At 44.0% G+C, this 26,517-nt stretch overlaps 1 protein-coding gene across 1 annotated transcript in view; it reads left to right on the top strand.

Moving 5' to 3' along the window:
- Prrc1 (proline rich coiled-coil 1) overlaps positions 1 to 12,796 on the top strand; it is a 40,160-nt gene extending 27,364 nt beyond the window's left edge. The window contains exons 7-9 of the mRNA XM_021150371.2: positions 1,753 to 1,856; positions 4,229 to 4,331; positions 9,258 to 12,796. Coding sequence (XP_021006030.1) covers positions 1,753 to 1,856; positions 4,229 to 4,331; positions 9,258 to 9,467 — 417 coding nt within the window. The 3' untranslated portion in view covers positions 9,468 to 12,796. The remainder of the gene's footprint in view (positions 1 to 1,752; positions 1,857 to 4,228; positions 4,332 to 9,257) is intronic.
- Positions 12,797 to 26,517: the final 13,721 nt, after the last annotated feature.

The following is a 26,517-nucleotide window of genomic DNA, read 5'->3' on the forward strand; positions in this document are numbered from 1 at the left end:
CAGTGGAAGAGAGGCGGGCGGGCAGCAGCTCCCTTTCACTTTGTCTTGGGAAATCCATAAACAAACAAAACTCGTCTGTCAAGCTGATTATCCTTCTAGTAGATACCAACTGTCTGTATAACCAGCTAAATCCCACGGAGTGTGACGTCTTGTGTTGTCGCATGGTAAAGTTAAATAGACATGGCTGTGTTTCCTAGAAGCGCAGCACGTGCAATGCTTTGTAAGGCATAGCTCAGAGGCACATCCAGAGGGCCAGAGAGGTGGCCCTGAGCAGCCCACTAATGGGCTGTTTTTACTGAAATATATGTTTTTACTGAATAAAATGTCAGCTCCTTTTTAATCCAGGTGTAGGAGGACTGAATTAGGTACATTTACAGTGTCCATTGTAAAGGATGAAACCATCTGTATTCTTTCAGATTCAGCAGCCACCTCCTGTTTCAGTGTTGTGAGATTGATGAGGGAGGCCATACTTACACTGTTAATACACTGGCTTTTCCTGTTTGGTTTGTCATGTGGCGAGGTCGTGTTTGCTCACGCCTAATGCTGGGTGTAGGAGATAGAATTGGTCAAAATTGACAGATGGCATCCACTCTGCTGTAGAATCCAATTCTCAGTCTTCTTCCCAAACTGGAGTCTGAGCTGCTGAGTCCATTCTCACGTAGTGGACTCTTCCCTATCTCGTTTGTCTCTTAACCATTGTGTGAACAGAAATTAAGCACTTGACCCTTCCCTTCCTGCCTCCTCTTTTCTTTCTCTTTCTTTCTTTCTTTCTTTCTTTCTTTCTTTCTTTCTTTCTTTCTTTCTTTCTTTCTCTTAAGTCTTCTGTTCTTAAAAATAGGCTTATTCTTGGCTAGTTTTTTTTTAATTGTGTGTATGTGTGGTGTGTGCACACACATGTATGTGTATATACATACCCTCATAATCTGGCTTTAGCTTCTCCAATATATATTCTTAGCTTTGAGTAATTTGTTCAGTTTTCTCAAAACCAGTTTGGATTCATGAATGGCAATGATTTTGCTGAGTCAGCTTCAGTGTACCACATCCACATGTAAATGTTTATTTTTTATTAGTCTTTATGTCTCTGCATGTGTATTTAAAAGGGAATTAGAAAAACTGGGGAAGCACATCTTGAGTATAGGTGTGATCACAGAACCAAATCAAGAGCAAATGACCAAGCAGATGCCAGGGCTGAGACGATTTTACTTTGGAAGATGATCTCTTACTAAATGGACATTTAAAAATATGGCTTTCTCATATGAATACTCAATTAGAAGTTATAATTTTAAAATAGTCCATTACATTAAACGCAAACAACACAGTAATTCATGAGGAGATAATTTGGAAAGTGTACCGTAAACAGTATCAAGGGAATTTCATTATTCCGTCGGACATTTTTACTCTATACCAGTGGTTCTCAACCTTCCCAGTGCTGTGACCCTTGAATACAGTTCCTCGTGTTGTGGTGATCCACAGCCATATATTGTATTCTTTGTTACTCCATAACTGTAAGCGTGATGCTGTTGTGAACCATAATGTACATATCTGGGTTTTCAGTGGTCTTAGGTCACCCCTGTGACAGTTGTTGGACCCTAAAGGGGTCTCCACCCAGGTTGGGAGCGTTACTCTCTACCTTTGTATTGTTTGAACATTACAGTGTGTAAGTTAAATATGTGCATGTATTATGTAACTATTAGTATGTTTAATATTAATATCTGTAAAAACTGGTTTCCAACTTGTGCTGCTGTTGCCTAGGGCGCCCAGGAACGCATCGACAGCCTGCGGAGGTCGGGAGCGATCCACGAGAAACAGACAGCGGTGTCTGTAGAAAACTTCATTGCTGAGCTGCTGCCTGACAAGTAAGCGGTGCGGGGTTCCCGGGGAGTCAACGCAGTGGTGTGTGGAGTTCCTTCACCCTGAGCTGACTTTTTTCAAAGCCCGAGAGGGAAGTCTACTCGGAGGGTGGACTGCTGAGCTTAGCTGACACTTGTGTTCTCACTCTGCTTCTGTGACTGGGCAGTGCAGAGCCAGGCCTGCTTTCTAAGACTGCTTACAACCACGTGATACCAAGACCTAGTGCACATTGGCTTGGGTGTAATTGAGCACTGCGGGTAAGCACACCACTTCCTGTGGTGACACACCGTAGTGGCAGACATGGTGGGCAAGACTTGATGGTAGATAACAGGTTGGAGTTACATAGTATTATGTGGTTTGCTTTAAAAAGCCCCTTAGAAATCAAAGTTAGCTTTGCTTTTGAGGGCTTTATATCTTTATGTTTTTAATAGATTTTTTTTTTTAGATGGAAGACCTTTTTGGGTATTCTGAGTTATTTTATAATAAAGAACCATATTTTGTTGAATTCTACTCACATTTATAATGTCATGGTGGTAGTAGAACCTACTTAGTGCTTTTCAAGTATTGTTATTCGTCCATGCCAAGTTGGAAAAATTAGCCTTCTTCCACATCAGAATAATGCCAGTGTAAGTATTCTGAGACGAACAGATCTAGATTTTGGTATTCGTCTTGGATTGTTACTGAGTGTACACATATGTTCTCATAATGTGTTAAGTGCACTCCTCTGTTGGGAATTGATTGGTGATGCCAGGCAGTCCCTCTGTGGCTTCTGAGTCTAGTGTGAACTTTTTCTCTATGTGAAATGTGTCTGCCTTGAGCCACAGCCCTTGTTTCTCAAATCTTGCCTTAATATACAGAACGGGAAGATGTGATCAAACGTGGTCAGCTTCGGGTCTTCCCTCCCATCCACAGTTGTAATCCTGTTGAAGGACTTTATGAAGGAGAGGGAAACTTGAAAGTCCTCATAGCCAGCAGATCCAGGGACTGAAACGATGGGCGTTGGGCACGCAGCAGTAATTGTGATTGCAGGGTTACAGAGGAGGGACTGGGAAAGCAGGTTCCAGGTCGGCTGGAGGTGGGGCTCTCCAGAGCAGAGGTTGCTGTGGAGTTCTGATGTGTGCTGGTGCCTGGGTGACAGCTCCTCAGAATGCAAAGGTGCCCTGCCTGGCATTCTCTGATGAACTCTGAGCCCAGAGCCTGCAGAACGAGGCAAAACAAGGTTTAGGTGAGCTTGGCTACATACGTTTCCTTGACCAAGAAACATAGTCAAAATAAAATAATGAAAATTTGATTAGTAGTCAAGTAGAATAAATATTATTCTGTGTTCATAAGTTAAAACATTTTTAAAGGTATGAATGCTGAGACATTTTTGCAAAGGACCATTTTAATATTCCACAGTTGCTTATTATGCTGTTTTCTGCCTTACTGTTTTTTAAATATCTGTATATCTCCTTATTAATTTTGTAGTTCTTTGTGCTTATTAAAGGTGCTTATTCTTTAAAAGACAGAGACGTTGATAGCCTTGTCCATAGTCCCTTACTGCTTACATTTGTTTCAGAGTTGCTTAATCATTCTGGTGCTAGAATTCCAGTGTTGCCCCAGTTGTCCTAAGTGTGTTTATGATGCCTTGGCTTTTATAATCTCCAGTCAGTATCTTTAGTGGGAGCAGTACCTTGATTTCAGGAGTGCATTTTTAAAGGCCAACTCCTGGAGGGTAGCTTGGAACACATAATTCGAAGGGATTGTGTTCACTAGGACCAAACACATGCTAATTTCCTGAGTGAACTTATTTTCAATTTAGTAGTAACGTTGTTAGATGGCTGCCTGCTGGTGAGAATTGGTAATACAGATTACAATACAGATTAGTTTAGCAAGTATCACTTAAAAATATTATCCACAAGCCAGCCGTGGTGGCGCACGCCTTTAAGCTCAGCACTCGGAAGACAGAGACAGGCAGATTTCTGAGTTTGAGGCCAGCCTGGTCTACAGAGTGAGTTCCAGGACAGCCAGGGCTTACAGAGAAACTCTGTCTCGAAAAGCCAAGAAAAAAAATTATCCACAAGCAACTCTTTACATGTTCAAATAAGTATGAGTTTGATCAACTGCATATTTGATAGGAAGAAAATTTCCCATGCTCAGTAACTTCACCTTTCCCTTTTGCTACTTTTTTCCTTTCTCTTCTTGGAATTAAGACAATGGAGTAATTTTACCTTCGTATTTACGGATTGACCGTTTGCAAACTAGAAACCTTTTTTTTTTTTTTTCTCTCTGAGAACTGTGAGCCTTTGACAAGAATAGCAGGTAGGTAGGACTTGCTTTTCCTCTTCGTCACTTAACTCTCGTTCCATGCAGCAGGTAAGCAGTGTTTCTGTTGCAGGTGGTTTGACATCGGCTGCCTGGTGGTTGAAGATCCTGTGCACGGCATCCGCCTGGAAGCCTTTACCCAAGCCACGCCCGTGCCTTTGGAGTTTGTGCAGCAGGTTGGTCTTCTCCGCCTTTTCTTGAGCTCTGTGTTTATAATGAGGATTACGCCCTTGACTCCGTCGTCCCCTTTTGCTTGTCGGTATCCTGATTGTCCCATTTTGTTACTTTCCACTTTTCATGGTTATACTCATGGCCTTGAAGTCAGAGGGAAATCAGCCTTTATATCCGTGTCATGTGTTCCTTTCTCTTTCTTCGTCAGCAGTGTGCTCATGTACGGATGCAGGTGGGGATGTGTGTGTGTATGGAAACCAGAGGATAGTCTGGCGCCCCTCTCAGCACCGTCCACACTGCTTTTCTTTTTCTTTTTCTCTTTCTCTTTCTCTTTCTCTTTCTCTTTCTCTTTCTCTTTCTCTTTCTCTTTCTCTTTCTCTTTCTCTTTCTCTTCCTCTTCCTCTTCCTCTTCCTCTTCCTCTTCCTCTTCCTCTTCCTCTTCCTCTTCCTCTTTCTTATGTGGGTGCTGGGTCCTTGTCTTACAGGACAGTCATTTCATCAATTTAGCTGTATCCCCACTATTTTGTCTCTTTCCCTTCTCTTTGATGTAGTATTCTTTCTTAGTTGTTCATTTCAGTAACATGTCAGTATTTAAAAGCTATATGGAAGCCAGGTGGGGTGGCGCATGCCTTATAATTCCAGCACTTGGGAGGCCGATGCAGGTCAGTCTCTGTGAGCTCAAGGCCAGCCTAGTCTTCAGAGCTAGTTCCAGGCCAGTCAGAGTTACACAGTGAGAGACCTTGTCTCAAAAAAATCAAAATAACAAACAAAATTTAGATGAGGGTGGAGAGGTGGCTTAGCAGTTAATTGTTGGGGGAAATATTTAAAAGAAACTGCCAAGTTCCCATGCTCCATCCAGCCACTCTCTTCCTGACAACCCTTGGGGTGGGATTGGGGGTGGTGTGTGGCCAGGAGCTACCAAGTTCCCTTCGCTGCCACACCAGCCCCACACAATGACCATCCACCCAGGGGACAGCCGCCACAACAACCCTGAAGAAACAAACCCTAGAAACTTATAATTAACAAGTCAGATTTATATATCAATAAATTCTCAAGTCACAGATGCCAATACAATAATTTCAGAACCAATTGATAGTGATATATGCTGCCCATTTAGATCAGACAAGTTAGCCCAATTATTCTATCCTCATATGATATTCATAACTACCTGTGGCTAAGTAAAACCACGTGGGATCAGAATCTTCTTCCTGTCCATCTGCCTCCATCTTTCCTTCTCTTCTTCCCTCCTCTGAGTTGTTCTCTGTCCCTACAGCTCTTTGCTCCGCCTCCCTTTTCCCTGTCCAATCACAGGCCCCCTGCTGCACTAATATTTTAATGTAATTGGACAGGGAAAATCCTGCCACAGCTAGTAACCGTTGGCTGCTCCCACATGACAGTAACTCCAGTTCCAGGGTATTCAATGCACTCAGTGCTCGTGTGGTGCAGCAACATGCAGGCAGATAAAATAACTGCGCATAAGATAAAAATTAAATTTAAAAAAGTGGAGTTGAGCCGGGCAGGTGGGAGGCAGAGGCAGGAGAATTTCTGAGTTCGAGGCCAGCCTGGTCTACAAAGTGAGTTCCAGGACAGCCAGGGCTATACAGAGAAATCCTGTCTCAAAAAAACCAAAAAAAAAAAAAAAAAAAAAATGTGGAGTTGATAGGAATTTGTCTTTAGATTTGCTGGCTGAAAAATGGACCTAATCATGTAGCCACAGACATTTTCTAAGTGGATTGTATTTTGTACCTTCTGTAAATGTTCTCGTGATTCGATAATGAACAGAATGGAAAGTGTCAGTCATTGAGATCTCTGTACTGGGAGCTGCTCCTTTTTAAGATCATTTGATGTGTATAGGCATTGTAGACTGGGAGGACCATTAGTATTCTCTGAGAAAGTGTGTGTGTACAACTATGGCTATAAAGTTGCTAAAAGCAGCTGGTGGTCCTTCCAGATGTTTGGCAGTGTAGAAAGATGCTTGGAGTGAGAGCTGGGAGGGTAGAGGCTTGTAAGCTGATGCTGTGCACATTGTTATGCTAATAAAACCTAGAGTGGACAAAGAGTTACAGGTTTTCTAGGAAGAAGTAAGTTTTACCACTGTTGTAAAACAGTGTAAACAGAAGTATTAGATGGAGCCATATAAAATTGCTGTCTTTAATAGTCGAGGAGTCCCTGCCCTGTTTGATGTGACTTAGCCTAATTACTTCCTGAGGCACGACAGGGAAAGCTGCCACCCTGCAGTAAATCACTGGCTAATTGTGATCGAGATCTGCAGACACTAAAGAGCAAATGGAGCTCAGAGAGTCAGTGACACAGGCAGAACATTGTACAGGGCCTCTGTAAGACCTCACATACCCTGCTCACAGCAGCTATGGAAATCATAGGTAACCCTACTTAGGCCAGAACACCTCAGAACACTGTGTCCTGTCTCAAGAGCTGGAGAGGAGCTCACAGAGCAGCTGTGTGGGTAGTGACATGAGCCGACTATAGAAGACAGGGTTTCAGCAGAGCTAAGGCGTTTGCTAGAAGTAGCACGCCTGTAGTCACATCGTCCTAGCTAATCAGGATAGAGAGTGTAAGTGTGTGCCGGATGGTCAAAGCCAATCTTCAGTCTATTGCTGAAGCATCAGGAGGACTGTGAGAGTTGTAATGGCTCCCATCACCGCATGGTAGACGGAGAGGTAGAGCAGGGGTCAGCACACAGTGACCCATGGCAGCTCTGGCCCACTGCCTGTTTTTATGTATTTCCTGCACATACCTGCCGATCTACTTACAAACTGTTTATAGATAGTTGTTCTTGTACTGAAAGAACAAAATGGAGTAGTAGTGGTGAATACTGCCCTCCAAATCTAAAGTCTTGACCATTCTGCTTCTTTCAGAAAAGCTTTCTTGGCACCTGTGCTAGATGCCTGAGCATTTTTAATTATCTCTTTTAGGGCTAGTTGGACATGCTGCTCAAACAGTCAAATCGGCTCACACTCACACACGTGTCCAAAGCACTAACTCACTGCTAAGTGTCAGCACATTTGGTTGGTGCCGGCCCCTTAGCAGGAGGATTCACGTGCTTTAGAGTATGTGCAGATGGGGAGGTGGGTGCTGGGTAGTTACTCAGCAAGCCCTGAGCACAGTTAACTGAAAAGTGTTATTTAAACTGTGGAATTTGCATTTTGTTCTGTTTAATTTTTATTGTATAGTTTCAGAATTCCCAGGATAAATAGTTATGTGCATTGAAATATCTTTTGTTCCTAGCTGTTTACATTTCTTTGCTTTTTTTTCAAACATAATATTTTATTGATTATTTGGGAATTTCACACACTGTACTCTGATCACACTGGCTACCCATTCCTCCAGGGTCCACCCTCCCATCCTTATAGCCTCCCTAACAAAAGAAAATGAAAAGAAAGGAAAACAATAGACCAAGTCTGATTTGTGTTGTCTATATACTCACTGCAGCATGGTCCAACTCTCAGTGACTTGCTCTTTAAAGATAACTGATCCCCGCCCCCCCTCCATCCCCCAGAAGCCAACAGCTGTAAAGAGCTACCCTTCAGCATCCTTTGCACACTTGTAAAGGACTCTTCAGTGGCTTCCCGATCTGTCCCGAAATGTCCTATGTCTGTGCCTGGTCACAGGTTCATAGTTTAAGGTCGTGGAAATCATTTCTTCAACAAACTGTAGCTGTCAGTACGTGTCGTCATCTTGTAATTTATGCTTCTTTCTCTTCCCCGAAGAGCCCAGCTGCTCTGGGTCTCTCTTGACAAATCAGATCACTCAGAAATATCATCTTTGACCTGCTTCACAAGTGTCACCTACAAATTTGACTAAAAATAAATAAGTCAAAGCTTCCAAGCCCCCTCTGCTGACCTGAGTCAGGACTGCACTTCAGCATCCCCAGGAGACTCCTGTGGTGTGTGAGAGGCAGACCCAGGGCCTTTGAAGACCCGGATGGATGTCTCTTTGAAGCCCACTGCAGTGCTTATAGCACGGAGTGCTGCACTGTTTCTGTCAGGGTTGCTCGGAAGCTGTGTGATATAACTCTTGACTATTTGTCTTGGAATAGGCTGTGGTGCTTTCAATTTAGTTGTCTTACGGTAACTAAATTGAGCCTAAGAAATTAGTTTTTTGAGGGGAAAAGAAAGCCCCCACCCCCAGCCCCGCCCCCTGTGATTGCAAAGCAGCTAGCTGGGGATCTGTACACAGTGCAGAGCCATTCTGCAGATGTTCTCTGCATTGTGCTTAGCAATCTCAACAAAACCCCGGCTACTGAACACTATAGACTCCATTTGCCTTTCACTGCTGTGTATGCACAGATGACTTTCATGGAAGCAGGTACAGGCTGGGTCAGTAGTGGTGAGTGCCAGTGCTGGTGGGTGCTGGCCTAGCCTGGGTGCTGTTTGGGAACAGCTACTGACTTATTGGCACATTAGTCAGTTCTGCGGACACGGTCCACACACTAAATACAGTCTTCCTTAAATGGGCCAGAAACGTAATGTGCGGTCTCTCTGCTTGCAACTTGGTGACTATAAGAATATCATTTTAGACAAACATGTTACTAACATGAAGTGGCCCTGGATGTAGAACTGGAGTTTAAGCCCTCAGTGTGTGTTGTGAGCAGTGGAGTTCTTTCAAGCCTGGACGTGCGCTCTGCCCACTTCTTCCTCCTCAGCACCACTAAAAGGATGAAGTACGTGAGGGACTGGTTATATTTGGACAGAAAGTGATGGCTATTATTAACAGGTGTGTACAGTGTTGCTTAGGTCTTCTGACCCGTGTCACTTTATACAGTTGGTGGCAGCAGAGCTGAGTTTTAGAGGGTTTGTCATAACCTATATTAGCAATAAGCTGGGTTGAGACTTGGAGCTATCATTTCTAACATGGTGTGTTCCAGTGCTGTGTCAGTGTATGACAAGTAACACAGTTCTCTTTTTCCATAGGCGCAAAGCCTGACTCCCCAGGACTACAATCTGAGGTGGTCAGGCCTTTTGGTGACAGTGGGGGAAGTCCTGGAAAAGAGCTTGCTCAATGTCAGCCGGACTGATTGGCACCTGGCTTTCACTGGCATGTCTCGCCGACAGATGATCTACAGTGCAGCCAAGGCCGTGGCGGGCATGTATAAGCAGCGGCTGCCACCCAGGCCCATGTGAGAGCAGTGCTGGGACACGGAGACCTGCCATCGTCACCTTGGGCTCCATGCAGAGGAACCTGAGTGGCTTCCGTGAATCCAACATTTTTTACGATTTTCCTGTAGGCTGCAGTCCTTTTAAAAGAAAAAGTCTTTTTTTTAAATAAAGGCACAATTTCATTCCAGTAAAGCAAAAGAAATAGATCCTCTTTTTACTGTCATAATTTCATACATCCTGGTTCTCAAAAGACATACACAAATATATTTGCAGCACAATTCAGTATACCAAATTTATAAAGTGGAGATCTGCGTTCACATAATGGATGATTTGTTCTTGGATCTTCTGGGTTCTTAATATGTAATGAGGTCTGTGTGTGGTCACTATCTCGTGAGTGCTTGTTTCTGTGTGTGCACACGACTGACCTCAGACATGCTCAGCAGTGGACCTTACGTGCTTGCTGGGTCGGGGTGCACAATTTGATGTGTTTTACAGAATATGGGCCAAATTAACAGAATGGATATTTTTTTGTCATTATGTACATGTATAGTTTGGAAGTTATACTTGCTTCTTTTTTGTTTTAAATTTTGCTATTTTACAGATTTATATTATGAACATCAGAAAATAATGTTTTATTTTTTTTCATAGCTATCTAAAAACTGAAGGGCAGATCAAGTATATCTTAGATCAGAAATGTATTTGCGTTTTTATTTTGTTTATTTTTGCACATTGGTGTTTGCTTGCCTGTGCATGTGTGTACAGTGCCCAAGGAGGCCAGGAGAGGGCAGCAGAGCTCTGGAACTGAAGTCACAGATGGTTGTGAGCTGCCCTGTGGGTGCTGGGAAGGAACTTGACTCCTCTAGAAGAGCTGTCCATGTTCTTGCCCACTGACACATCTCTCCAGCACATCCCCCCTCCCCCATGTTACTTTTATATAATGGCGTTAGCACTTCCATAAGTCAGCTCTCACTACAGCTGTTCCTACATCCTCTGCACTGTAAGAGGGATCCCTTCTTTTGAGACAGTACGGATTTTCTTCAACAAAAGCTACATCTTTTTTATTATTTGAGAATTTCATCAATGTGTTCGGGTAACATTTACCTCCCACCCATCCCTTAACTCTTCCATCCCTACTATGTGTTCCCGTTCCTGTCTTCCTTTCCCCAGCCCACCAAGTGCAATTTGTGTTATTCAAATAGGTGTGAGGCTGTGTCCAGTTGACCAACAAGAGGTGACACCCTGAAAGAAACTTGACTGTCCCTCTCTCAGAAGCCACCGGCTGCCAGTAACTCCCCAGCTGTGTGCATTGGGGGCCGGGGGGATGTAAGCCCATCCGTGCTGGCATGTTGTTTGGCTGAGATGTGTAGATTTAAGGCTATATCTTGTCTGCCTTAAGCACAGTCTGACATTCCTAACTGTGCCTCTCTGCCTTTTATTTCTTACCGATGTTTTCAACGGGATGATTTTTATATTCGATGTTGTTTATGTTTTCTTCCAGACATACTGTATTTTAACATTTGGGAAATTTACAAGTCAAAATTTAGTAATTTTTTTCTTACTCAGTTGAGCTCTCTATATAGGCAATTCAGATATCTTCCTGATGACAATTTGATATGTAAATGTAATTTAACTTTCTTTTTGATGTTGATGCAGTTCTGGAGATGTTAGCCTTAGAAGTCTTTGCACTCGCTCTTCCCTGTCCTGGCTTGTGCAGTGTGCCTGCCTGCTTTTCGGTAATTACATCACTTCTGCTCCTTTTACAGAAGGAGAAGTTTTACTTTTGAGGTGGGTACGCGCTGATCTTCAAGCACTGTGTGTGTTGCTTGGTGAGGTAGGAAGGGTGCATTGCTGTGGCTCTTGCGGTGCATGGACCTGGCCCAGGGAAACGTGGTCTCAGGACTTCTGGTGGCTTCTTGATGCATAAGAAACGGGGACCTTTCTCTACCGCTTGTTTGCTGTGCTCTGGCTTTGCAATTTGGGTCTGGGGATGTAGCTCTGTGACAGAACCCCAGCTAAAGTCTGGTCCCTCCATCAGTCTCTAGAACACAAGCATGCATGCACACACGCACGCAGGCAATCACACGATAGGGGGATTAAAAACTGTCCCCGTGTAACAGTATCTGATGGGGCATTGTCTGGAAGACGGTGTTTCCTGTTCTCTGAAGGCAGGTTTTGCAAATCCCGAAGGGTCCCCTGCTATTCTCTTTCTTGTGTAACTGAGTCCATACTAGCTCAGTGACCATTTTAGAGGCCATCCTAGTAGATGCACAGGAGGTCACTGACATCTCATGGGGTGATCGTCTTCCTCGAACCCTCAAATAACAGTGGCCGACTTATGCGATGGCTCGTTTGAAACCGAATAATTGTCGTTACCTAGTCTGCCTTCTGTGGGATGGGGAGAAGCAAGAGTGAAGGGTGGATGGAAGAGAGAAATATTTGATCCAGTCTGATCTCTCTTGAGACAGTTTCCTCCGGCCCAGGATGGGAAGTTGTCAGAGCAGGGCTGACAGTGGCACAGGCATTTCTTCCCTAGCCTCTGTCTGTCACCCTCAGGTTGTGCTAAACCAGAAGAACAGCGAGTGCTGATTGTCCCTCCTGTAGCTCGCCCAGGAGTCTGTGTGGTGGCGTTTAGGCCTGGCCAGCCCAACATCATGGTTCCCTCCCCAGCCCTTCTGTTCTGTATACTTTTCTCTTCCTACGTGTCTCTGTGTAGCGTCCACACTGACAGTTTTAGAGACTTTGTGGTGGCTGTTGCCTTTTTCAAGCCTTTCAGGAAAAAAAATCATGTAACCATTTGTCACCCTTGCCATGGTTGGTGCTAGCATCTTTTGTGAAGTTTGTTGTTGTTGTTGCTGTTTTTGAGTTCCAGATTATTGGAATCTTATTTTAATTTATTTTTCTCAGTTGGAAAATAAAACGGGAAAAATGATTTAACATCTATCTCTCACAGGGTTGTTTGACTGTTCAGTTCCAAGGTCCTCCTGTTCAGTTTTTTTGCTCATCTTGTTTCTGCTCTGGCTTGCTTTGTTGGTAATAATGCTGGACCTGGAGCTGAGCATCTCATTTACCCGAGGCAAGCGCTCTACTAAAGCCCAGAGCTCCGTACTGCCACACACTTCTGAAGTTGGAAAAGTGTGAGGAGCTGGGACTTGCCTGATTCGCTCATCATTATTTTTTTTCCTCAGTCTTTAGCTAGAGGTAAGTGTGGGTATGTAGGAAAACAAATGAAGGCACCTAATGTACATCTATTCTGAATTATGCAAATTAGCTCTTACTCAGGGTCAACTAAATTACTTCACTTTGCCCTTTAGTTTACACTTATTTGGCAAAAAAAAAAAAAAAAAAAAAAAAAGGAAAATGAAATAGGACTGTGTAATTTGTGAAGCCAAATTGGTAATCTGATGTAAAAGTTGCTGTGTTAAACATAAATTATTAAGTGTAGATTTTTTTTCCTAGGATATTGTATTCATTTTGTGATATTGCATAGAATGATGTATTGGATAAAAATCAATTTTGTAAGTATGTAAATATGTCATAAATAAATACTTTGACTTATTTCTCAAAGGTGTGCCGTGATTTAAATGCTAATTTGCATTAGCATATCAGAAAACTACATACTCTTTGGGGGCGAGGGGGGGTCTAAATTGGTTACCACCTGCCACAAAGTATCGGACTTTTTTCTGGAGAATTGTAACATCTAGGTGTACCAGGTTCCAACATGGTGGCAGGAGACCTCAGTTCAAAGGAAAGAGGTCCCATGAGATAAAGGCAATGGTGGGAAGTCAGGGACTCCTGGAGGGAACTCTGATGCCTGGCGTGGCTTCCACTTTCCATTCGGACCTGCCCTTTTTTCCCTCTTATCGTTGTTTTAGGAGTTGTTTTAGGGTCAGCAATATGAATTGGGGCGAAAAGGACAAAGGTTTTGAATTTCACCCGGCATTACAAGTATTTATCCTTAACCATAGCCAGCATCCATTGCCGGGGCAGTTCACACAGTTCACGAAGGTCACTGGCAGTATCATCACCCATAATTTACATTTAGACTCGTCAGGCTAAGTAAATGTATGACACTTACTGCTCTGAAAATCCAGTGCTTTGCCTGTCTAGCCCAGGCCTCTTACCCACAGGCAAGCACCAATCTTGCTGTCTCTGGAGCGGTTTTTCCTTTTTAGCAGGGATGTCATAGTTGAAATCTGTGGCACTGTTTGGATTGGCTGCTGCTCTAAGTGACACTTATTTAAGGTCACCTGCGTGCATTTTCATACTATTTAACTCTGAAAAGTAATACTATCTGGATGTACCAAAGGTTGATTTTCCATTTACTGACCCAAGGACATCTCAGTCGTCTGAGCTCTGCTGTAAATATTCCCAGGTGTTGTGTGGACTGTTTTTAAGTGTTGTTATGGTAACAGAGTTTTGTAAAAACTTTTCGACATCCTTCTGTGAAAGCCTGGTCTTTACTGTGTTTACCAGAAGCAAATGTTTTGGCTTGTCCAGGTAGGGATAGAAAAGCTGGGTCAGAGACCAGTGGGGGATCTTGCCAGAAGACATGACACATAATTTATTTTGGGGGGTCACTTGTTTGTTTTGTTGTTTTTGTTTTGCCCAGTGTCCGCAATATTTTTCATAGGCATATTAAATACCCGGTCGATGACAGGCAGACAGCATCAAGGAGGTCAAAGCTGTAGGTGAAGGGAGTGGTAAGGTGTCACGTGAGCTCATTTTAGGAGTTTGGTGTTCCTGGGAAACCGGAAACACTGAAACTCTTAGAAAACATAGCAGTCCCCCCCACCCCCACCCCCAGAGGGCTCAGCTGTAGGACTTTCTGATTAGGACGCCATTTGCCTGAGAACTGAGGCTGACAGTGGACACTGGGACCTCATAAAAGTAAAAGGCTGTACAGCTAAAGAACCAATCAGTGAATGAAGAGAAAGCCTCAGAAGGGGAGAATCTTAGCTGGGTGTTCATCTGCCAGGTAAGGGAGACAGACCTCGGGGGCAAGCAGTGTTTCCAGGTCAGCATCAGAAGGGAACTTGAACACTGTCACGCTACTGTGACCTCTGATTTTCTTATCCCATTTTCATATAAAGTGACTGAAATGTACACTAAGCCTTTTTCTCACAATGTTACTTACCAAGTAAACTCATTTTCCACAGTGTTCTGGATATTTCCTTAAGAGTTGTGGACACCTAATAACTCACAAATACATGTGGGATGGAACAATTCAAACAACAGCGGGGCTTCGCTTCCCTGAGTTTCTAATTTTATTACTTGTGTTTAGGGCCACGCATTGTTCACCCACAGATCTCATTTTTGTTTGAAAGAGCTGTTGGAAGATTCACTGCTTGTGGGAAACTGCTTACAACATTTGGATACTTTGCTCTGCAGTTTGAGAAACCATAAAATAAGTTTATATTGAAGCACCACATTTGAGTTCAAAACTGGATGGTCTCCAGTGACATCAAGAAGTATTTTGAAGTAAAATTTTTATATAACTTTAATTTTTACTGATAATAGAGTTTTTTCATACAGTGTATTCTGATCACAGTTTCCCCCTCCCTAACTCCTAGATCCTCCCACCTCCCCACTCACTCTCTCTCTCACACACACACACACACACACACACACACACGAAAAACAAACATCTAATGTGAGTCAACCCTGGTCATATCGGCTCGTGTGTATACACACACACACACACACACACACTTACATGTTTCTGATGCTGTATTGGAAACATTACACTGGAAGACACACTTCCAAAAACGATGCAGTAGGGCTGTTTGCACTTTCTTTGCATTTTGCAAAATAGGAATCCAAAGTGGAATATATATATAGCATCACATATACTTGACAATACTACCTTGGTCTTAGCCAAGGGGACACTTTTACCCTCAGTATTATGGTTTTGGACTAAAATTACCATTCAGAAATTTCCCAAGGAATACATTTTTTTATTTTTGGCAAACTTAGATTTCTTTTTTTTTTTTTTAAGTTGACAATCAGTAATTGTGACAGCAATCTGATGTTTTGAGGACAGTTTCCATATGCAAATGTTTCAGTTGTACCTCACTTGGCACCATTCCTTTGTTATTTCCTTATCAAAAATAAATAAATAAACTTGCTGCTGCTTGCACAAACATCTAAAACAACAAAAACCAATAGAAAAAAACAAACAAAAATAGAGCCAGAGCAAAATCACAAGAAGCAGACACACACACACACAAACATACACACACAAAGACCTGCAAATTAAAAAAAAAAAAACAAAAAAAAAACCCCAGACAAAGCATTATGAGACGAAAAAACTTCTGAAAATACCATTGAGTTTGTTTTGCGTTGGCCATCTACTGCTGGTTAGGACCTACCCTTATGTGTGGCTTGTATCACTAGTGAAACTTCATTGCAGAAAACTAAATTTTCCATTGTGAACAGTTATCAGTTGAAGATAGCTTCTGGGTCAGTAGAAACTTCTTGAAATATATACATATATGAAAGAAATCTACGTGGAATCACCGAATAACAGGAGAAATCAAACCCCAACTAGACATCTCCCAGCAGCCAAAGTAACATCCACTGTCAGGAATCCGTTTGAATCACTGGCAGAAGAGGTCCTGGGAAAACCATACAGTACAGGCTATTAGCAAAGCTATTGGTTGCTCTTTACAAACCGATGGTAAGGCTCTATTCCTGAAGACCTACCTAACTCATTGAACACAGAGAAGTTGATCTGGTGCCTGCCTAGAGCCTCCACTCCTACTTAATAGTATTTGTGGTACTGGAAGGCGCTCTGCACGTGCTACCAAAGGAGAAAGGTGAACACCAACCCAGATGCAAGCTCTTCAATCTGCAATGGTGACCTGCCTATGTGATATGCTGGAACAACAGTGGCACAAATGTGGGAGTAACCAACCAATACCTGGATGGATTTAAGGCCCACTCCATGAGATGGACCTATGCCTGACACTACTCAGATGGTCAAGAACCTAAGACTAAACAGACCATGGGCGTGCAGAAAACCAAATACCACTGTTCTGCTAGTGGAATGTGGTAGTACAATGACTCCTAAGGACATTCTGCAATTCTCATAGACCAGTGTCTTGCTCAGCTATCGGCAGAGAAGGAAACATCTTGCAACAGATAGGAACAAATACAGAGACCCACAGCTGGACAATTTGCAGAGAGTGGGAGGCCTTGGAAAACTCAGTCCTAAATAGGGGGTCTCTATCAAACCCCACTCCTAAAGAGGCAGGAAGATCCTAAGAGCCAGTGGGGATAGAAGATAGCAAGGAAACAGGCTCTTCTAGGCACAGCAGGGCTGATGCACATGTGCACACAGAGACTCGTAGCATGCACAGGACCTACACTGGTCCTAGCCAGATGGGGTCCCAGGACTGAGAGGGGAAGTGGACACAAGCCCTCATCTCTATCCATAAAGGGAATTTCTTACTTTTAATTTGTTTTTGAAGTAAAGTACTGACTATGTACCTTTTAAAATATCCCTTTCTTTTCCTCCCTCTCTCATACATTACATCTCACTTGCAGCTCCCTCTTCTCCCAGACCCTCCCTCACCTTCCCTCTTCCCCAGGTTCACGTCATTTCCCTTCAGAAAAGAACAGACAAACCTCCCAGAGATATCAACCGAACATACCATAACAAGTTAAAATAAGACTAAGCACGAACCCTCATATCAAGGCTGGATTAGGCAAACGGCTAGGAGGAAAGGGGTCCTAAAAACTGGCAGAAGAGTCAGAGACAGCTCCACTCCCACTGTTGGGAGTCTCACAAGAACACTGAACTACACAACCATAACATATGCAGAGGATTGAGCTCAGCCCCACACTGTCTCCGTGACTGTTGCTTCAGTCTCCGTGAGTCCCTAGGACCCCTACTAGGCTGATTCTGTGGGCTGTCATCTCATAGTGCTCCTTAGCCCTCTGGCTCCTACAATTCTTCCTCTCCCTTTTCCAAGGGATTCCCCTAAGCCCTGTCTAATATTTGGCTATGGTCCTAGGCATCTATCTGCTCTCATCAGTTGCTAGATGAAGTCTCTCTGATGATGATTGGGAAGGGCACTGATCTATGAGTGTAGCAGCATAGCAGAATATCACTAGGAATCCTTTCATTGACTCTTCTCTCTCTCTCTCTCTCTCTCTCTCTCTCTCTCTCTCTCTCTCTCTCTCTGTCTGTCTGTCTCTCTCTCTCTGTCTCTCTCTCTGTCTCTCTGTCTCTCTCTCTCTCTCTTAAACCAGTGATGTTAAGTTCTATCTATGTCTCTGGGCTATCTAGCCTCTGGTTCCTGGCCATCCAGGTAGTGTCATGGGTGCCCTGTTGGACTTAGTCCTTGGTGGACCACTCCCACAGGTCCTGAGCCACCATTGCCCCAGCACTTCTTGCTAAGATAGATGGGAGCCATGGTGTCTAGACAGACACATGGAAGACAGCTTGGTGGTAATCACCCACGGAGAGAAGGAACAGGGAGGACATCACGGCCTCTGCCTGAGGATGGTGACAGCGGTCATCAACACAGGTGCAGCCACAGGCTGAGGAAGGAGTGCTGAGAAACTTCCACGGTGTTCTCTGTGGAGACTGCTTCTGTGCTGATACTCTTTGTTCTTGGCTGACCTGAAAGGGCCTGGGCTCACAAAGGGTACATGTTCTGTTCTGGATGGCATTGCGGGATGTTGGAGAACTGCTCTTTCACGTCTGGTATCCAAGAGTTGAGAGGCCTGGATGATTCTGGGAGCATATCTGAGTTGCCTCAGGCAGCCTGGAAACCCTCAGCTCTAAGCCAGGGAGCTCAGAGACACCATCAAGAAAGTCCCCTTCCTTTTAAAGAAAAGCGAAACTTCGAAAACATGGCAACCCCTAACCTGTAAACTCCAGGATGCAAGCCACATTCAGAAGGGGGTTCCAACACCTGCCCCCTGCCCCTGCCCACCATCTGTAATCTCTCCTCAGGCTGGTAGGAATAAGGATGGCTTCATTTAATGACGATTGCTACCCTGCATGCTGTCACTAGAGGGCACCAGATGCACATGAAATATATAGGCACCCTCACCTGAACCATTTCAAAGGGAGATGACTTTTAAAAAAAGGCAACTCTCCCACTTCTGTCTATATTCCAAGGTCACAATGCTCACTGTAAGCGGTAACAGAACAGAAAATGACAGTCACTGGCAGTGCACATGGCCGTTATTGCAACCAACGTCATTGTTTCTGATGCAGCTCTGCTAGGGCATAGCATTATATCCATGTTGCAGATTGGAAGCCTGAGCTTGGGAGAGGCTGACCTTTTCCACGAGGAAGCCCACCTTCTCCTCTCTTCTTTGAGCTTAATTCCCAGAACTTCTGCTTCTTTCTAGAACAGTGATGCAAAATCAGGCAAAATGATTTACTGGCATAGCCTGGGGAAAAATGTGTTCATTTGGGTTACCAACCAAAGAGCTCTCACAGAGGATTCCTGACGAAACAACGGACTTATGCTTCTTTCTACATAAAGGGTGCCTGGCTAAGCACATTTAGGAAGTTTAAAATGTTCTATCTTCCCCAGAGAAGCTCTTAACAAACATGACCGTATCAAAAGACCCAGGGAAGCTGAATCAGCAATCCAAGACCACCTTTCTCATGTTTATCAATACCCGGGTCCTAGTTTAATCTGTAAAATAGGTAAACAAATAAACATCTAGAATCTCTTTTGGTAGTTAGTAGAGTCTACGTAGACAGACACTTAGGGTTACCCTCGTCACCATCTCCGGAACATTATGGCTTGGAACACAAGGTTGTGGGGTCAGACTTTCAGCACTACACCCTGATGGGCACATGGGAATTGTAGTCAAACCACAGGGTCCAGGGAGAGTTAGAGACTCTCCATTACCCAGGTGTCCATTTCCCGGCTCCATGGTTCACTAGTTGTGTGATCTGAAGATGTTCCAAAAGCTCTCTGTGCCCCAGCTACCTCATCATAGATACAGGATGTAGTAGCCCTTTCCTCTTACTGCTGTGCAGCATCAAGAGCACAAGAGGCAGGAGTTGTGCTTCTCATGAGCCAGCAGGTGAGGCCCGGTAGACCTGGGAGACAGGGACAATAGACTCTGAGGTTAGCTATGGGACCACTCAGCAGAAACTCATCTTCTTTACATGCAAGCCTGCAGGCAACATTGGATCCTCTCATAGACTGCCCCTGTAGGAAGGACTGGGAAATGGGTCCAACAAGAGATGTCTCCTATTGCTCATAAGCTTATGTCACAGTCTGTTTTCTATCACTATGACAAATGTCGTTGACCCAAAACAACTTGGGGAGGAAAGGATTTATTTTACTTATGGGTTATTGTCTATCATTGAGGAAGGCCAAGGCAGGAACTTGAAGTAAAACGTCACAGAGGAACATTGCTCACTGGCTCACTCTCAGGCTCCTGTTCTTATACAGCCCAAGCCTGACTTTCTGGGGACAGAGCCACCCACAGTGGGCTGCTCTCTCTTACGTCAATTAGCCATCAAGAATATGTCCCATAGACCTGTCTACCGGCCAGTCTGATCGAGGCAATTTTTCAGTCGAGGCTTCTTCCCAGGTGTGTTAAATTAACCACCAAGATGAGCTACTGCATCTTCTAAATAAATCTGACCTGTTTGCATTGGAGCAGCTGTCTCATTCTACAGATGTTTAAATGGAAGGAGCTATGCCGTCCTTGGAAAAATACTGAGCAGTGAGAGGACATTTCCTTACTTAGTTCCTCAGCTATAGTTGCCATGGAACTATCCAGATATTGTTGTCTAGAAGGGAGAGACTCAGGGAAGGACACCCCCCCCTTCATAATCAGCATATTGCAAACCCAGGAACTGAATCTTCAGGAATCTTGACTACTGGTCAAAAGAATAGTGTCTGAGCCATGTCTTTGGCCTAGGGTAGAGACAGGACATATTAAACTGCACCCACAAAGAGCATAGGATTACTATTTAGCAGGAAGCTTTCTGGCTGATAAAGCCTTTTATGTCCCTCACATAAGAGTTCATTCAAATGAGCCTGTCTACTACCTAGACAGGAAAACACTCCCCAGGAAGGCTGTCTGTTCCAGGACTTTAAGAGATAGTAAAAAGCCTACCAAGGCATGTGAGTTGGCACAATGGTTTCTTTGGCCATTATCCATTCTTATCTCTTAAGACAGTACCCTGTGCAGTGCTTTCTCTGGCCATTGTCAAGTCTTGTCATGTCATAGTACTTTCCTTTGTAGTGATCCCCTCGGCCATTGCCACAATTACCCCTCTGGGGTGCTTTCCCCCCTTTTCTCTGTAATATACCCTGCCTATCTTTTACATTATTCTGCCTAAATCCTGTCTGGATTCTCTCTGTGGAGATTAAAAGGACCAGGGGACTGAGGGGATCAGAGTATATCTGTGTAACAGCATCCCAGTGCAAGTCTACAGCCAGGAAGATCTGAGCTATGCAGAAGGAGGGTGGTAAGGAAGTGACCAAGGAACCATTAGTTAGGGAATTCAGAATGTCCTTTGGAAGGATGCTGGGATGCCTTTTCTTCCGCTATAGCTGACGATAGCTGCACCTGGCACTTAGGCAGTCAAAGCCTTGGAGATGGGAAAGGCCCGCCTACAAAACCTAGCATCCATGTCTCAGGATGAAAAGAAACGGATATATCTAAGATTTGTTTGTGTGGATTAAAGACAGAAACCGTGTGTCCTCTAGAGCACACAGGGAGGTCAGATTTTAATATATTGGACATATTTGAGGACTTTGATGTCCTAAAAATAGCGTACTTAATAAATTGCTCTTGCTACTTATAAAAAAATTATTAAAAATGCTTCCATTGGGAGAATGCCAAGATTCTTTTTCAGATTAAATCAATGGAAGGAATGAGTAAATAATACTTGGAAAACCCTCGACTCAGAAGTGGGCGCTTAATAAATGTTACTTTCCTTTCCCTCTTTTTTTTTTCTTTGACTCAAGAAGAAGAGATGAAATAAAACAAAGTCAGGCAATAGGCAACACAGAATGAAGGAAGTGAGAAAAAATTAAAAAAATAATGAAATAAAAAAGAAAACTCTCCAAAGACGTTATGCCAGTGGAGGGGGAATGAATGGCTTCTAGATATTTACATAGTGGCCATTTCAAAGGAACTCGAGGTCTCCATAGCATCTTTTCATCTGTCCAGCACTGTGGGAGGTGACCTGAGTAGGCTTTTTAGCCAATTCTCCAGATAGCACAATGGCCTATCTTAAAGAGATAGCTCCATTTGCAGTTGACATTTCCTCCTGCGCTGGTTTCTTATCTCCCGGTGTTTGTTTAATAGGACAAAAATGTATCTTTACCAGCAGTTGTGAAATGTACTTTTAAAAAACCAGGCTGTCAACAGACAGTTGGACCATGGGCTTCTCTGGAAGCCTGATGGAATGACTAGGTCTCTTTATAGGCTCAGTCCTAACCCTTGGTTAGCCTAGGCTGATTGGCTGTGTCTTTCTGAAGCCATAGACAAGTGGGTTTTGATTACATGCACATATAAGTAGATATGATTTCCTTCTCAGGTTGGGACTATACTAGTTCACTGGAAGCATGGGTCCCCAATGCCTGCTGTTTGGGTGACTGTCTGGGAAAGAAAGTTTCATGGCCTGTAGGTGGCAGGGGACCCTTGGACAGAATTTCTGGAACAAGACTTCACCACTGGAAAGATCTTGTAAATCTCAATGTATCTGCATCTTATTTTTCTGACTGTGGTCAGCTTTTTCTTGTTTTAGTCACTTCCCATTTTGGGGGAATGAGTGCTTTTTTTGGCCTGGAAATACCAACAACTGGGTTATCAGATATGTGGCATCATTATTATTACTATTACTACTACTACTATCATTATTGATAAGATTGTATCATAAATGAGATCAATTGGGTCCATTCCAGTTGGGGATGCATTTTTGTTTTATCTCATAAGCAAGACTTAACTATCTCACAGAGTCAGGACTTAAAGCTGCCTTGGCAAAGATTAGTAAGCCTGGCAGAGCTAGTGAGAAGTTCTTGAACTCTACCTCTGCCCCCTCCCAAGCTCCCACCCCCACCCACTCACTCCAGACAGCCTCTGGACTGTCTTCATGATAATAATGAGGAGGTCAAGGCTAGAGCATCCCTCAAAACCGCTCAGGAAAACTATTGCTTAGCCATGGGTACCATCTCTAGGACCAGGGAGGTGTCTGCTGCTCAGAGTGGCCCACGGGAGAGCCCTGCACATTTGTTCTTTGTTCCCTCCCAGGTCCAAGGCACAAAGGGAGCTCTGTTCTTTGTTCGTCAGCTCCTATGGAGATCTCGGCTCCCTTCCCTTCCTAAGACTGTTCCTGTGACCGGAAGGTGCTGAAAGAAACACATTTTGAGTAGTAAAAACAAGTGTCCAGGAAGGAGCTTTCATCCGCTTATAACAAACGAGGGACTCATGTTTCTCCACCTGGATCTGGAATGGACTGGAGAGAAACAGCAGGGAGCTGTGAGCAGCTGGCGGCAGGAGCCACCCTGCTCTTAGCAGCATAGTTGGCTGCTGAGTGGCCCCTATTTGACTCTTTTGTTGTTGTTCCCTATATGACCCTTCCTCCTCTCCCCCATTTCCTTCCCTTTCCTTCCCCCTCCTTCCCTTCCTTCCTCTTCTTTCTTTTTTCTTTTCAGTTTCTGCTTTTCACACAGGATCTCACATAGCCCAGGCTGGCCTTGAATGTACCACATAGGTAAGGATGCCCATGAGCTTCTGACCCTTTTGCCTGTATGCCCTTGAATGCTGAGGTTGACAGCTGTGTGCCCAGTTTCTCCATGGCTGGGGTCTAGACCTGGAGCTTTGTTAGTGCTAGGCAAGTACTCTCCCAACTGAGCTATATCCCCACTTCCCATTCTTCTCTTAAAACTCAGTTTTAGATAGGATGTTGCTATGGAGACCATGGTGGCTTTCAATGCATGATTCCCCTCCTTCCCCAGCCTGCCTAGTACTATGATCCCCACAGCACCTGGCTGGCCTCCCTTCTTTGCTGTTCTTCCCTCTACTCTGCTCAAAACTCCTACTCCTGCTATTGTCACTCCAGTTTCCAGCTATCTGCTCAGCAAATCCCCTTTCATTCTACCTGTATGCGTTGTTCACTTCTTTGTATCACGGCTATGGGTACAACAATGGCCATAGGTTATTGAGAGAGTTCCGTGATCTTTTCCGGCAGGATGTCTCCACTCAGCCTCTGAGGTTAAGGTGTATTCATTCATCAGGATAGGCTGACTCGTGCACCAAAGGAGTTTCAGAGTTGCTGTGAGACTGTTGCTTTGTTTTCCCATTCAGGAACGCTCGCTCCCTCGGGCCGCTTATGGATGCAGGCATCTAAGAGCCTTTCACAATGTGATTGAAACAGCTCAGGTGTGGTGGTTTCAATGAGATTGGTCCCCATAGGCTCATGTATTTGAATGCTTGGTCTGTAGTTAGTGGAACAGCTTGGGAAGAATTAGGAGGTATGGCCTTTTGGGAGGAGATGCGTCATTGGGGGTCAGCTTTGAGGTTTCAAAAGTCCACCATAGGTCCAGTCTCTCTGTCTCTCTTGCCTGCTGCCTTTGGATCAGGATGTGGCTCTCATCTACTTCTCTAATACCATGTGTGCTGCCTGCCTGACTGCCTGCCTTATTGCCATTACTCTTCCCCTCTGATGATAATAACCTAACCCTCCGAAGCTGTGGGAAAGCCCCCAGTTAAACACTTTCTTTTACAAGAGTTGCCTTGGGCATGGTGTCTCTTCATAGCAACAGAACAGTGACTAAGACATCAGCCTTTGGTAAAGAGAGGACCAAGTATGTAGATGACCACATGATGTTCTAAGGTGGAGGCTATAACTGGTATCACAACACTTTGGCCACATTTTATGGTCCGTTTTGTGATACATGGTCCCCTTCTAGTTGCAAGGGAACCAGGAAAGGTTTTCAAGATGAGTACAAAATTGTGTGGTTCATGTAGCCTTGTCTGCTCTATATGTTGGCCTTATAATCACTTCAGGATGAGGGAACTAATGTGCAAACGTTATGTCACTGGCTAGGATTCCAGCCCTATAAGCACAGCTCTAGAGCTACTCGTTCAGCTTTTGACTCTACCCTTTCTGTCTACTAATGAGATTAGCAGTTCCCTCACTCGTGTTAATACTCTGCTACCTTTTACAGACTTTGCTCCCACGTCCATTACATACATACCTTGCACTTGTTTGAACTGTTACACCCGCATGCCCAAGGGAAAGAGAAAATTCTTTTTCCTAGCTGCATCATCAGCAGATAGAATGATGCCTGGAACATAGTGAGACTTGATACAAGCTTTGTGAGTGAAGATTATCTCTGCTGGTTTACTAAGGGTACTCCGAGGTGTTTCATAATGGTTCTTTCATTCAACCAGTTTCCCAGAATAAAGATAAGGAGTCTGGGTCACTTCAGCAATCATCCCCATGTAGTCTTTCAGTCAAGCACAAAGTCTGATCCTTTGTATTTATAAGTTGGAAGTGATGGCAAGATGGCGAAACAGAAACTTCCTATAATCGTCTTCTGCAGAAGGGCTGAGTATTGCACAGCTACCCACAGACAACACTACCTGTTCCAGAGACAATGAAGCTGAAGAATGCCTTGCAGAAGGAAAATGCCTCTCAGCCCTGAAACACTAAAAAAGCAAAGCACAAGACACCCATCCCTAGCCAGTGTTCCATGCAGAAAGTGAGAGTACACTGAGTGAGTAACCAGTCCATGTTTTCCTTATCCCACCCAAACATTTTGGTTATGCCTCAAGTCCTGCAATTGGCTGAAGCAGGAAGAGAGGCACAGGCTCTACTGAGTGCCCTGCAGACTCCACAGGAAGGCCCTGAGAGCAACTCTTTATGCTTCCAACCGGCCCTGTGGGTATGACCTTCATGCCTCAGACTCACCCATCAGCTGTTTCCCTGAGCACGCACCTGCAGACATCAATATCAGTGTAAACACAAGTGTGCACAGCTGGCTTTACTTGAGTATTTCAGGGCACCTGCCTTGGGAAAACAAGTGGGAGGCTCCCGGTATGCAGCCAGGTTTTGTAAAACCAAGAGAGAACATAGGGTTTTAGGAACTAGCCCCGAGGGAGACAAGAGGTGTGGAGCAGGCTCATCCAGAAGAAAGCTTGAGAAAAAGATCCCCGGAGTCTTCCACTGGGTTGTTTAGTGAATGCTGTCTCTTCTGAAGACAGTAAAAGCTGGACAAGGTGACCTCTTCTTCAGTCACAAATGCAGTGAGAAAAGACTTTCAAAGGAGAAAAGCAAGAATACAAACTGCTATTACTAAAGAACCAACATAATATTCCAGTAACCAGTCATAAGGAATTGTGTATCTATGGCTTGCTGAACAAAGAATTTAAAAAATGATGATGTTTAAGGATGACCAATGCTACAAGACCATACAAACAAGTCAAGGACATCACAAAATAAATTAACAAAAAAAAGTTCAATAAAAAGGTAGAAAATTTCAAATATAAGCAAAATTTCTAAACCTGAGATGAAAGTATAGAATAAAAACCACCAGACTTGATCAAGCAGAAAAAAAAAAAATGACATGTGAATTCTGAAAGGTAATTTGAAAATATCTCATCAGAGAAGAGAAAAGAATAAAAAGCAATAGTCAAAGTTAACATTGGAGGGATTTATGAAGATATAGGAAGAGGGAAGAAGGCTTCTTGGCAGAAATAAGGTCCCAACACTCACATCCAGGGAAAGGTGTGGATATTGAGTTACATGAAGTTCAAAGTACAACAACGAATTTCAACCTAAAAGCTCACCAAGGAGAAAGTGCAGTGGTTCACATAAGAAATCTGAGGGACCAGGAAGGCCAGTTATGACTTATAGTGATTACCAGGCCCACTATGAGTTCAAGGCCAGCCTAGGCAACACAGCTAGACTCTGAGACCCTACCTGAATGGGATGGAGAGAATGATCCCTCTTCCCTAGAAAGCGGGGACATGGAACGCTGTGGCCTCCCTTCCCCCAGCCTGGAACCTGCTTGCTCAAGGGTGGAGCTACGTGCTCATTCGTCCTGCCACGCCTACTGTTGGAACCTGCCTT

The sequence above is a fragment of the Mus caroli genome, chromosome 18 (genome assembly GCF_900094665.2).
Source record: "Mus caroli chromosome 18, CAROLI_EIJ_v1.1, whole genome shotgun sequence".
Lineage (NCBI taxonomy): Eukaryota > Metazoa > Chordata > Mammalia > Rodentia > Muridae > Mus > Mus caroli.